The sequence below is a fragment of the Phallusia mammillata genome, chromosome 1 (assembly GCF_965637545.1).
Source record: "Phallusia mammillata chromosome 1, kaPhaMamm4.hap1.1, whole genome shotgun sequence".
Lineage (NCBI taxonomy): Eukaryota > Metazoa > Chordata > Ascidiacea > Phlebobranchia > Ascidiidae > Phallusia > Phallusia mammillata.
Window position 1 is genome coordinate 20,527,283 of NC_137252.1, and position 14,065 is coordinate 20,541,347.

The 14,065-nt window shown below is 36.2% G+C and overlaps 1 protein-coding gene and 1 non-coding gene across 2 annotated transcripts in view; one reads left to right on the forward strand and one right to left on the reverse strand.

Moving 5' to 3' along the window:
* The window catches only part of LOC145208887 (uncharacterized), a 73,099-nt gene that overhangs the window by 41,397 nt on the left and 17,637 nt on the right, over window positions 1-14,065 (reverse strand). Inside the window, exons 8-14 of the mRNA XM_080079135.1 lie at window positions 12,781-12,885; window positions 12,618-12,725; window positions 12,076-12,189; window positions 11,929-12,009; window positions 11,736-11,852; window positions 4,548-4,643; window positions 2,649-2,702 (exon numbers count right to left, since the gene is read on the reverse strand). Coding sequence (XP_079935261.1) covers window positions 2,649-2,702; window positions 4,548-4,643; window positions 11,736-11,852; window positions 11,929-12,009; window positions 12,076-12,189; window positions 12,618-12,725; window positions 12,781-12,885 — 675 coding nt within the window. The remainder of the gene's footprint in view (window positions 1-2,648; window positions 2,703-4,547; window positions 4,644-11,735; window positions 11,853-11,928; window positions 12,010-12,075; window positions 12,190-12,617; window positions 12,726-12,780; window positions 12,886-14,065) is intronic.
* On the forward strand, window positions 1,316-1,389 carry Trnas-gga (transfer RNA serine (anticodon GGA)). The gene has a single exon. It is a non-coding gene; the product is annotated as a tRNA-Ser (tRNA).

Sequence of the window (14,065 nt, forward strand, 5' to 3'; positions counted from 1 at the left end):
ACATTTGCACTATACACAACAATGGCCCAACTTTTACTGGCAGACAATTGTGAGTTTGATGTCATAAAGAAAGCACTAACCAAAACAGGTTGCAGTTTTAAGCCACGTTTTGTGGCTGTGTCGCCAGCACGTTTGTTTAAAAGCAAAATTGTTTCCATTCTTCTTCAGATTTAAAGATATTTCATATGTTACGCTACAAACTAACCAAAATATCCATGGTGGCTGCCACCGTTCTTCAAATACCCTAGGTGGCGGCACCACCGCCGGAGGGCTAAGTTTGGAAAGTTTGGATAGGGCATGTATACTATGCGGCCCACACAAATTGTTATTAAACTTATCTGTCCCGCAGAAAAAAAAGTTTGGTGACCCCTGCTCTAAGTAGTAGTCAACCTTGTACACACATTCAAATATTATGGGCTGTCAAGGTAACCATGAGCCTGATTGAGCTAAAATTATAAATATTATGTATACAAGGAACCCACTACAAACAATTGTTTAAAATTTTAGCACAGTAAGGCTTGTATTTCTGACTTTTAGGACCAGTAAACCTAAAAACAAATATCTCGGGGTCAATGGGTAAATCTTAACTAAAAGTTACAAAGTTTTACAATGCACCAACCAACAAAGTATAAAACTCCGGGACAAAATACTTTAATAAGTTTTAAAAATTTCATGTTTTATAGGCCTGTGGGTAAATTACTGGGTCATTATTTGGATAACGAGATCAAATTTGGATAACTAACATGTGCGTAAATTTTAATGAGTTTAAAGCACCCTTTCTTGAACAAACACGATGAGCAAACCAGCGTTAGACAGAAATATGAAAAAAATGACAAGCAAAAACAATATGAGTCCCCTTTAAAGAAGGAGACCTTAAAGCAGGGATATGCAACTTGCGGTCTATGGGCCAAATGTGGCCCATTGATTAAAGATTGAGTGGCCAATAGAGACGTTTGAATTTTAAATGTACTGGAAAACAAGTCCAATTATCATATATTTTTCAGTCGATTAATGTGCCAGGTGCTCAAATTTTTTTTGTACATATATTTTTACAATTAAGATGAACATAAATTCATAACTGGGATCAGCCCTGAAGCGTCTATGCAGACCAGCGATCACGGCACACTCATATATAAATCACAGTACGCCAGGCCCATTGAAGGCGCTATACCGAATCAGCCGGTCACCAAGCATTCACCACCATATGGCAAGGCGTAGGCTAGAAAAATCTAGCCTGCGGTGGGATTCGAACATGTGCAGCATACGAGGCAGGCAACGGTGCTTGTGATTCGACTTTCGGCGGATTCTCCACTGAGCCTGTGTAGCTCAGTTGGTAGAGCGCAAGTCCCGGAAAGACTCCTGTCGTGGGTTCGAATCCCACCGCAGGCTAGATTTTTCTAGCCTACGCCTTGCCATATGGTGGTGAATGCTTGGTGACCGGCTGATTCGGTATAGCGCCTTCAATGGGCCTGGCGTACTGTGATTTATATTTTTACAATTTATACCAGAGGTGCACAATATTTTCGCTACAATGGCCGCATTCTAGATCCTTATTTCACCAACGGCGGCCAAGTCTGCTTGATTTTGTTTTACATCACAGGTTGTGCCCCCCTGATTTATACATACTACATCTCATTTAGTGATTAACTGAATACACCATTTGACATAACACAATAGGTATACATTTTTATATAACTTCACTGGGTATTTTATGCTAGTGTTTAACACCATAATTGGATATGACCACTTTCTTTTTTTGTGTTAAAAATCATAAACAACTTGCCAAAAATCAAATATACACCAATGGTACTTCCTATCATTTGCTAAGAAAATACTGCAATCTGCTTAATAAAGATATTTATTAAATGATAGTTATCCAGCTTGTTGACATACTGGTACATACAGTATCAGGATATTTGGGAATATCAGTCAATCTGGACACAAGGTTGGGCAAACTGAGGTGGTAATTTAACCTGGGTGTTTTGTATCCATTGTTAAACTAATCTTGCCAATTGGCCACGTTTTTTTTCAGCAACAAAATAAAATACACACAATGTCTTTGAAAGCTTAAAGACCACAGTACTACTTACCCAATAGAGGAAGAGTGACGTTTGAATGCAGATTTGGCAAAACACAAGTTATGATGTTTGGCTTAAATATTAAGTAGTGTTAAACAGGAAGAACAAACCCATGCTGGTCAGCAAAAAATAGACAAAAATAGTATATGCCTTAAAACAGTGTTTCTTAACCTTTTTAGAGCTCGTACCCTCCAGCTTTCATGAACTTTTCTCTTACCCCTTGTCTACAATGGCCGACGAAAGTAAAAAGTGCAATAGGAATTAAACTCAGTGTTTAGAACTTACGTGTTGAATGCATGCATTAAAACAGCCTTGTAAGTTCAACAATATTTACAGCACACTAACGATCAGTGAATTCAAATCAGTCAAAAGACTCATAACAAAGTAACTTGTTATGCATTCTTCACAAACATGCGTAAATAGTGTATTATTTCACACAGCATCTTGTACCCCGTGCTTTGGTGCTTCGTACCCCCAAGGGGTACACGTACCCCTGGTTAAGACCCCCTGTCTTAAAATATTTATATTTAATAGGTAAAACTATTAAATAACAGGAATAAACAAACATACCTTTTGTAAATCCCATTAAACATGATTCTACGTCTGGCAGTGCCATACCAAAACCTACAACAAACTTAAATTAAAGCCCGATGGTACACCACAGTAATACAATTGTAAGCTGACCAGAAATATACTTGATTATCACGAAATGGACAATATTTTGTTTCCCAGATATGGAGTACTACCAACTGTCCCCAAAAAATACATTCCCACACAAAGTTATGGTTATTAATATTTTTTTGCCCACTACCCCTATTAGCTACTTGTTGCACCACCAGGTAATTCCAAAAAAACTATAGTAAGTCAGCACACTAGTTGAAAAAATAACCTACTGAAGGTGTTTAATGACTTACTGGAATGTATTTAGCCATCTCTACATACAAAAGTCCTGTAAGTAGGTTTAAGCTATAAGACACCACTTTAGTTGTGATTAATCAAACATAACCAACTGTTATTGTTTTTTGTGCATTTTCTTTTATTTGTCTACCTTGGAGTTAAAAGTTTAGATTGAGTTTTTTAAAGCATGGTAATTTTGAAGCAGAACACATTTTTAAATCTGAAGTTCATACATAACAACAATAAACGTATGGTGTGAAAAGGGGCGTATCCAGAAAATTTAAAGGGGGGGTCCAACATTTTATTTTGGGAATTTCCCTAAATGACGTCATAAGCTAGACCGCATGAGACTGAATACGTAATTCACACGTTCTGTTGCCTATTTCGTTTTCTGGTTTAAAACAAGCGCTTTGTCCAAAATTGTAAGCAGGCCCTAACCCGAAAGTGCAAGACCCCGGTCCAACTTTCGACTTTGGCAGTTTCTCTAACCGTTATCCAATTGACAGAATGAACAATTAATTTTAGCGACAGCTTGTAGTTTCCTTATTTCGTCGCTGCTATCTAGCTTACTCAGCAAAACTGCAGCTGCAACATAAGCGATAATCGTCAGGTAATCAAAATCGTTGACTAAAAAACGGGTAACAGTTTCTCAAGGACTGAATGCCTTTCTAAAGCGGTAATGCTACTGTTAAGTTGTGCAATGTCACAAATGCACTAAAGTTGGTAACTGCAGAAGGCCTAAATTGTGACAAGTTACAATTCTGTGTACCTTAATAACAAAACTCGATTAACATAGATCTAATGTTTGTGACAAACTATTACGTGTTTGGCAGGTCAAAACAACACAACATTAAATGTTTTTAAACATTTTTTACTCATTTTAAATTGTGCAAAAACAGTTTGATATGTTGCATTTAGTGCAGTTAACAGCAAGAAATTGCAAGCAACGTCCCAGGGGTCCGAACCAACCCCCCCCCCCCCCCCCTTGGATACGCCACTGGGTGCAAACATAAAATGTATGGTGCGAACATGTTTTAGGAAGAGAACCTAATTGTAGTTCAGTTCAGCTTATAGCCTTAAAACCACCATGGTTCATTAAGATAAGACAAATGTGTATTCGGTTTTTACACATCACAAATCACATTGACTAGTGTGTAAAAAACTTGTCAGCATTGCTGTTTTGACATACCAGCTAGAAATGTTTAAATGAGAATAACTAGGTATCCTATAATAGTTGTTTGAAGTCTAGAATATTAAATCCAGTTGTTTTTACTGCAATTTTGGGTTCTGACTGGAATTGAATCTAAAAGATTCGATATTCTACTGTGAACATCCCTACATACCACTGTTTTGTAGTACATCATAAATAATTGTGAACATTTTGTTGTTACATATTAAAATGGTTAACTTAAAAAATAGTAACATTGAAAAGTTTGTTAATACGTAGGCACACTATTTATATTGCTTCTCACTGGTGAACAAAAACTTTTTTAACATCACAACATAGCGCCAATAAACGCTTTTATCCATTTGTACAACAGTATTAACACCAACATAAAAAAAATTACTAACTTTCTATTCTTTTTACAAAGTTTTTCCCAGCTTGCAATACAATATTTTTGTTTACTGGAAGTGAACCCAAGTAATCATTCAGCATTATTTTCTTCTCTGCAAAAACATAAAACAAATTAATGGGAAATTCAAATATGCCAATATCAAAACTCTTCAATCCAGATTAACTTGATTGTCTGATTTTCTGGATACTGTATAGGCCTCCTTAAGTTGTCATCAAATTAAACTCTATTAACAAAACTATAACAAAGAAATTCGTTTTAACTTTTATTTTAAATATGATTTAATATTTTGACCCACTATCAGGTCAAGGTGTCACAGTTTCCAATACAGTTTCAACTATCATGCAAAATAACAATCCAAAATGACAACGACAAAGGGCAATTTTCAGTTCTCGGACTGCCGCCTGATTGTCGAAAAATACAATAAAAAAAAAACAATCCAAAATGTAACAAGATAAAACAGCACTGGGTTTTTTGAACAAAAACTAGCTTAAAATATGTTATCAAAGATAATTGAAATCTAGCATTGGTAACAAAACATAATATAACCAGAACAGTGGCTTAACCCATAGTTCCATCTTACATATACTGTTAGCTCTTTGGAAAATGACACATATGCATTAGTGCCTATTGGAGCATAGTGAAGGCCAATGTGGATATTTTAGTTTGTTTGTAACAACAACAACATGTTCCTTAATAAGTAATACTGAAGAACATGTTGATTTGAAACATTCAAACAATGCTGACTTAGATTATCTATTGATAACTGTCACGTTCCATTTTCACGGGTACTCAAAAGTTTGGGACTGACTATCGAAAGTTCCTTAACAGCTAACACATGTGTACTCTGATCGGCAGGAAACCTTTCCTTTTACAACTAGAAGAGTGGCTTTCTGATATACTTCCATTTTATATATTCTATACGATATTTACCAATTTACTATACACATCATTTGATCTACACATATGATTGTTTTTGTAAACAAAAACTAATGGGTCCCCACACGCATGTTTGTGCGGATTTACGGTAAACAAATGTTGCGGTGATTTTTACATTCTTAAGGACAAATTTTTAGAAAGCATTAACCCAACAATAAAAAAAATTGTTCGTATTCTTTTTGCACTATTCATGTAATTACAAAAACATTAAAAAAACGTAACAAAGACTTAAATCTAATCTCTTGCTTTAACCCAGATATAGTCCTCCAAGGTCGGGCAATTTTTTTTAGAAAGCTGTAACAGTTGTGTTACAGACACTTTAAATTAAAAAGCAATTTGCTACAAGTGTATACATAACAAATTGTTTTTCATTTAACTTTGTTTCGCAAAATGAGTACCATTGACCTGTAGTAACCTCTCAGGGTGCACACGCCAAACGACTGTTTGACCTTTTGACACCGTTTTCAATAGCACGCCGTCATTCGTGTGCAACAATACTGTTAAGCCTAATTTATACATGCCTTGAGTATTGACTCCTAAATTGATTGTTAAAAAAACGCTACGTTATGAAGAAAGTTCTGAGCTGTGTTTGTAATACCGACTAGTTGACCTTAAGTAACCCGTGATCATGCGGCGGCCAACCTGACAGCGAGCATTTAAAAAAACATTTATTTGGCAAAAAAGTCAAGTTAATTTTTTCATCTTAACTTTTATTAACAAAGTTTTTCTTGACATATACAAAACCGAAGCACGGTTATTAGGCTTAAATCACGTCATAGGTGTAAAACCTTCGCCAAAACTAAAAATGTGAGTGATAACTTAATAAAACGACATAGCATTGCTGTGCAAAACAGCTGATTTCTAATCACTGAAACGATGTCTCGTAAAACGTCTGTCCGACGTCAAGCTGAGCCCTCCCGCTATCGTAAACCAGTGAGTTACTCTCTTGGTACTTCTGCCTACAGTGTCTTTCTTGACCAAACGAGCGTTAGACACATTTACGTTTCGGGGGCCTGCGGGTGAATCTCTGGGTCATACGGGGTCAAAATTCACATGGACCATCTTTAGACCAATATCTGTAATGTGTATAAAATTGAAAAAGTTTGAACCATTCTTTCTTGACCAAAACGTGGGAACAATAGCCGTGCTAAAAATTTCACGTTTTGGGGTGCTGTGGGTGAACCGAGGGATCAAACGGGGTCAAAATTCACATGGACCATCTTTAGACCAATACCTATTATGTGTGTCAATTTGAAAAAGTTTGAACCATTCTTTCTTGACCAAAACGTGGGAACAAATCCGCGCTAAAAATTTCACGTTTTGGGGGGCTGTGGGTGAACCGAGGGTTCAAACGGGGTCAAAATTCACATGGACCATCTTTAGACCAATATCTGTAATATGTGTAAATTTGAAAAAGTTTGAACCATTCTTTCTTGACCAAAACGTGGGAACAAATCTGCGTTAGAAAGAAAAAAAGAAAAAAGAAAAAAGAAAAAAGAAAAAAAGAAAAAAAGAAAAAAAGAAAAAAAAAATATAGACAAAAACAATATGTGTCCCCTTCAGGGAAGGGGACCCATAATTATTCACACATAATCAAACACCGACAACAACAAATTCACTAGTCCGGCGCTACTTCGCAGTTATCTCTACTTATATTCTCTATGTTATATCTCTTTTTTATCGTTAGATGGGGGCTCTTATATGTCATGCATGATAATGATCGGGGGGAAAAAGGAGTTAACTCGCTATGACCATTTCCTACAGATAAAACAATAAACACTGCATCGAGTATTGGCGATGTGATAAAACTGGCACACTAGAACAATAACAACACAATAGCGTCTGCAACGATAGATTCTAGAGTCTAGACCAGGGGCGGCCTTTTAGGGCACAAAGTGCGGCCTTCGATGTCAAAATACATCTTAGGATGTTGAAATTACGGACTGCACCAGGCGCTGAAAAGTATACAGAAACGTAGTTTTCGATCTTTATTCCACATTACTATTGGATTAGTTCTAAGGTAGCGGTTTTCAAATTAGAGCCAAACGGATCCCATAGTGGTTTACATGGCGATTTCCGTAGTACTACCAATACCAAAAGCCCAAGATTCTACAGTCGTACTTGTGTTGCAAAAGAAAAATTGTTTGCACATAATCGAATGTCTTACACTTGTCTGTGATGTCACAAGGTGCTCTTAGATAATTGATATTTGTAAACAAGCGAGTTTCTAGGTTCAAAAAATCCTGAGTGTTGTAGTTAAGATTGAAATGTTGTAAGGAATTAATTAGCTTGGACCGTAAGTGCTACAACTCTACAAGGGATTTGCAAAACGACCATTCTGTACGTCACAAAGTTTGAACACCTCTGTCATTGGCCTGGGAAATAGTCCATGCGGCCTAAACGACTATTGATAAACCGTTCGGTGGCCTTTATAAACAAAAAGGTTCCCCACCACTGGTCTAGACCAGTGGTTCTCAAACTGTGATACGCGTACCACTAGTGGTACGTCAGAACTCTTCAGGTGGTACGCAAAGAGATTTCTGTGGTACCCAATGTAAGTCCTATCTATAATTGTAGCTCAACTGACCCAACTGATCAGCCCTTGTTTAGGCGAAACTCATGTTTTGGACATTCTTTTAAAATTGCTAAATATGCTAGCTAGGTTGAGAAAATAGGTCTATTTCTTGGTCTATCCATTCAACAGGGTTTAGGTCAATGGTTTCCAACCCGGGCTCAGTGAGATGGTTCAGGGCGTCCATGGAGGCAAATATGTTTAGTACAGTGAATCTCAAACGCGGCTCTCAGGGCCGCATGCGGGTCCCAACTACTTATTTTGTGACTCGTATCCGGCCTCAGAAAACCACCAATAACAAAGTTTGAGAACCACTGGTTTAGTATCATTAACCAACAGAAAAATATTTTAAGTTTCTCAACCGTTTTGACTATCCTGCATACAAGTGCAAACTGTTTATCACACTTTAATTGGTGCAAGAACAATTACTTTTTGTGATTGTTTTCCCTATTGTGACATCATAACACACATGGACAACAGACTTTACAGGACACATGTTGTTCAAGCTATTATACCAGAACATTGATCGCTTCGTTGCGTTGGTCGCTACAATACAGAAACTTCATTGAAATTTAAGGGACTTTGAAGGTGAATTAAAATGCTTCAAAGCGTAATAACGTATAATGCAAGAAACTTGAAACATAAAAAGACGTACGGTAAATTACGTGGAGGGTTCGCAGGTCTGCAGAATTATACAATTTATGAAAGAGGTCCGTGACCACAAAAAGGTCAAGGACCACTGGTTTAGGTGGTACGCAGCGATAGAAAAAGTTGTCAGGTGGTACACAATCCGTATAAGTTTGAGAACCACTCTTCTAGACGGACAAATCGCCTGTGATGCATTGTAACTGGGTGCAGGATGTTGTCATGGTGCAGTCTTGAACATTTGTGACAATAGCCAAAGAAACAAAAGACCTCATATTCTATCTTACATACATATTTTTTTCTACTTATAACGATTATCCATTCGCAGTCTCTATGTCACCAATATGATCTTAAACAAATAACAAACTAGAAGGGTGGCTTAGCACATTTTGTCGTTGCACATACACTATAACCTATTTTAAAACATCAATATAATAATATATGCTTGTTTTGTATTGGGTCCCATATTAGCCATCGTCTTTTATAACCTTAGGTGTTTCTGCAGGCAGAACATGCAAAGTTGAAAATAATGCATATCACGAGATAACCATTATAAAGTTGGATGTTGTAAGGTAAAACACAGTAATCGACACTGGGCTTAAATAATAATATATTGTTTGAAGTATATGTCCTATTTAACATTATTAGTGGCGTAATGGTGAAGTATGTCCCATTTAACATTCAAATAGTGGCTTATTGGTGTAAAACAAAAAATAGACACTTATGAATAGCAAATTCTACAAGCTGTCCAATTTTCATTCAATTTGAACATTGTTAAAATGGTCAACCATTTTGGGGACCAGTTGGTTAAATTGTGGTGCTACAGGGCAAAACATACGATTTGAGGACTTAGTACGTTTAATAAACTTTGCAAATTTCATTGGGACGTTTTTTTAAAATAAACTTATTTTAAGGGCTAGTTGAGTAAATGTTGGGGCTACAAGGTAAAACACATCAAACAAAACCTATAAATAGCATAGGCCACATGCTACCCAAATTTTAGCCTATTCTGACACTGTTTAATCAACTCACCCTTTTTAGAGGGCTAGTGGGGTAACTAATGCAGTTCAACACACAAACTAAAAAAAATATGAAACCTCAATGACTCAATCAATAGCAATGCAAAGTTTCAGCGCAATCCGCAAATGTTTAAAATTTCGACCACTAGAGGTGTTTTAAGCAACAACCCTTAATGTTTCTGACGTCATAGGGTTGTTAACAACCCCCTAACTGCCCTGCACAAAAACGTCCACCAAGTAACCCACAAAGTCACAAACAAGTAACATACAACTGGTTGCCTTTGTAACACTATTGCGCCACAGAAATCTTTCGTTTGTGGTGCTCAGTAACATATAAATACGTTTTACACTTTGGGGGCTTGTGGGGTAAATGCTAGGGCTACAGGGTTGAACACAACAATTGATACCTATAATTTGCATACTCTACAAGCTATCCAAATTTCAGCCAATTCTTACACTGTTTAAAAACTCAGGCATTTTAGGGGGCTCGCGTGGTAAATACTGGGGTTACCAGGACAAAAAAAGTGGGATGCACATCTACATTACTATATCTACCATCTGTATAAGTTTCAGCCACATCGATCAAACATTTGATAGCAAAACAAGTCAGACAAACTTTGGGGAAAATACCCATTTTATGGGCTATCGGGGAAATACTGGGGTTATCAACAAAAACAAATTGGGATGCACATCTACATAATAACTATATCTACTATCTGTGTAAATTTCAGCCAAATCCATCAAACATTTGATGGAAAAATGAGTCAGACAAACTTTGGCAAAAAAATAACCCATTTTAAGGGGCAAGCGGGGTAAATACTGGGGTTATCAACAAAATCAAAGTGGGATGCACATCTACATAACTATATCTACCATCTGTGTAAATTTCATCCAAATCCATCAAACATTTGATGGAAAAACGAGTCGGACAAACTTTGGGAAGAAATAAAAAAAAAAAATCAATATGTGTCCCCTTCAGGGAAGGGGACCCATAATTACCCATTTTAGGGGGCTAGTTAAGCAAATGTTGGGGCTACAAGGTAAAACAGATCAATCAAAACCTACAAATAGCATATTCCACATGCAACCAAATTTCAGCCAATTGTGACACTGTTTAAAAAACTCACCCATTTTAGGGGGCTAGTAGGGTAACTAATGGGGTTCGACATACAAACTATAAAAATAAGAAACCACACTGACTTAATCAATAGGACTGCAAAATTTTTGACATCATAGGGCTGCTAACAACCCCCTAACTGCCATGGCGCAAAAACGTTCACTAAGCAACCCACAAACAAACGTAGAATACAATGAGTTGTCCTTACAACTATTGCACCACACAAAATCTTTTGTTTGTGGAGCCCAGTAACATACAAATACGTTTTACACTTTAGGGTTGTTGGGGCTACAGGGTTGAACACAACAATCAACACCTATAAATGGCATACTTTAAAAGCTATATGAATTTCAGCCAATTCCCCACACTGTTTCACCTATTTTAGGGGGCTAGCGGGGTAAATACTGGGGTTATCAACACAAACAAAGTGGGATGCACATCTACATAACTATATCTACCATCTGTGTCAGTTTCATCTACATCTATCAAACATTTGATGGCAAAACAAGTCAGACAAACTTTGGAAAGAAAAAAAATTAATTCGAGTAAAATCAATATGTGTCCCCCTTTAGGGAAGGGGACCTATAATTACCAGCTATACGGTGAAACAAAACAATCGACAACCAACAATACAAACCCTATGAAAAATGTTTCATGTTTCGGGTTTAGTAGGGTAAACTTTAAAGTTATTTGGTCAAACAATACAAATAGCACAACTACATGATTTCATACACCATCTCTAAAGGTTCAAGCCAAATCCTTTTCACCAAAAATCTATAATTACTGAAACAATGGATCTTCCTTGGGATGGTTAATTGAAGTTTGGCCTATTGAAGGAGTTTAAATCCTTAGTTGTTAAAAATATAAAAGAACAAGTTTATTCCGTGCCATTACCAGGTAGTGAAAAATCCAGCATATTCTCCATGATCAGTCCACCTATAATACCAGCATATCCACTCATTTTTTCAGTTGAAGTTACTAGATCATCAATAATTGTATGAAATATTTTGTCTGTAAAAATTCACCCATATAAAATAGCGTCAACCTAATTTGAGTTAGAACCAACAAAAAAAACTATCAAAATTACTTGAAGCAATTGGAGAAATTCTTCCAGATATTGTGTTCTTTGTAAAAAGTCCTTCTTTAAGTGGATCAATCATTATTTTAACTGAAAACATAAGATTTGTTTTACTTGAATAAAACAAGTTGGGGTTCGCTAAACAAAAAAACCAACCAGATAATGAGTTTACAGCCAGTTTGCCAAATAATCCACCAATAACTGCAGACATTGATGTAACATATTTGGCACATGCAATAAACTTGTCATCAAGATGAGGAAAAACTTTTTCTAAAACATTTTTCTTTAATACATGCGATCATTATATTTAGGACAGTGAACAAACAAAAAATTTTATGCACAACTTTGGGGCATTTCCATGCAATTTGCTTTGACGGGCAATAAGTATTTTTAACAAATTAAAATTTAAAAATATAATCATCAATTAACTTTACAAGCACGCAAACAGGACAGTTTACCAGAACAAACAACAATTCCAATTCTTGTTGCACATTTTTGGGGGGAGGTGGTCTTAATATTGATTTTTTAAATTTGACACTACATTCTGCTATTGGTATGTATTTAAAGACTATGAAGTGCATAATCTTCCAGGGGTCTTAAACTTAAACTTTGTGGGACAAAAATAACTGTTATGCATTTTACGAAATTGGAGCAACAAATCAATGTGGTTTATAATTGCAGTAAGAAAAAACAGATACCAAAGTCATTTTTTTTAGTGTCTTCCATCTGAAGTTTTGTTGTCAAACTACCCATAAACCAAGACATACTGTTTAGAACATCAGCAATCTTCTGTTGCAAATGAAAAGCTACAAGCCACAGTATTCATAAGATTTTTACACACAAACATTATGTTGAACTTACAGTGTGGTTGAGTTTCAAGCCTGAAGCTTTTTACCATGATTTTTTTCATTCTCCAAGCTTTAAGCTTTTTGAAAAATGTTTGAGCATTTTGTTGATTTAAACGACCTGTAAAAATCAACTGTTTTAGTTTAAATTTATCATAAAAAATAGTCACATTTCAATAAAGCTAAACACAGTCAAGTGCAACAATTGGTTGCCTGCCTTGAGAGGCTTTGTGTTACCAAGGAACTTTTTTTTCTTGTTATCCTAGACAGTAACAAACAACTTATCTTAGACAGTGACAAAAACACATATTTAATCAGCACAAAACAAAGGTTTACTTGTGTTTTGTCATTCGTGTGAGCTTGTAGTCGGTAACAAGGAGAATAGTCTTTTGCAGAAAACATTTTGAAAATTTTGTTTTGTATTAAAGAGCAGTTGTGCAAATAATGCATTGTTTCTTAACCTGTGAGTTGCCACACCCAGAAAGAGATGGCTGAGCACTTTAGAGGGGCTCACAATCACTAACTGTAAACTAGAAGGGTGGCTTAGCACAGGGGTCCACAAATAGTGGGCCTTTATTCTGCACATTGAAGTGGAAATGATTTCTGAAACAGAAAAGTTGCTTTTTTCTCACATTTTTACCAGGAAATTTTTGCGACTGATTTAGAAGTTTCACCCTAGTTTCAAAAGTGGAATTTGTGATTCCATTGCTTTACTTGCAAGGAGATTTCATTACTATGAAAAGATTTACTATTTTTTCTACCATAACCTTTTTTTGGTGCAATTTGTGATTTTATTAAATATTTACAGTTGAATCAAGGAAGCAGTTGAATCAATAAAAAAGTCTTTACAAGGCAAACAGCAATTGGCAAACATACAAAATCAGCGAAATGTACAGAATGTAGATCAGGGGTTCTTAACCAGGGGTACATGTACACCTTGGGGGTACGAAGCACCAAAGCAGGGGGTACGACATGCAGTGTGAAATTATAGGCCCACGCTATTTAGGCATATTTGTGAAGAAAGCGTAATAAGTTACTTTGTTATATGTCTAGAACGAGTTGGTTTTGTAATATGATGTCATAGTGCAGCCTACAGATGGATGAGCTAACAGACGTCAGTTGCTGTATTCAGTTATTAGTGTTTGTGCGGTATGTGAAAGAGAAAGAAGTTTGTTGGTGACTGATTGTTGGTATTGATGAACTTGCAAGACTGTTTTAATGCCTGCATTCAACACATAAGTTATAAATACACTGAGTTTAATTCCTGTACAATTTACAATTTTATTTACTTCCGTCGGCCA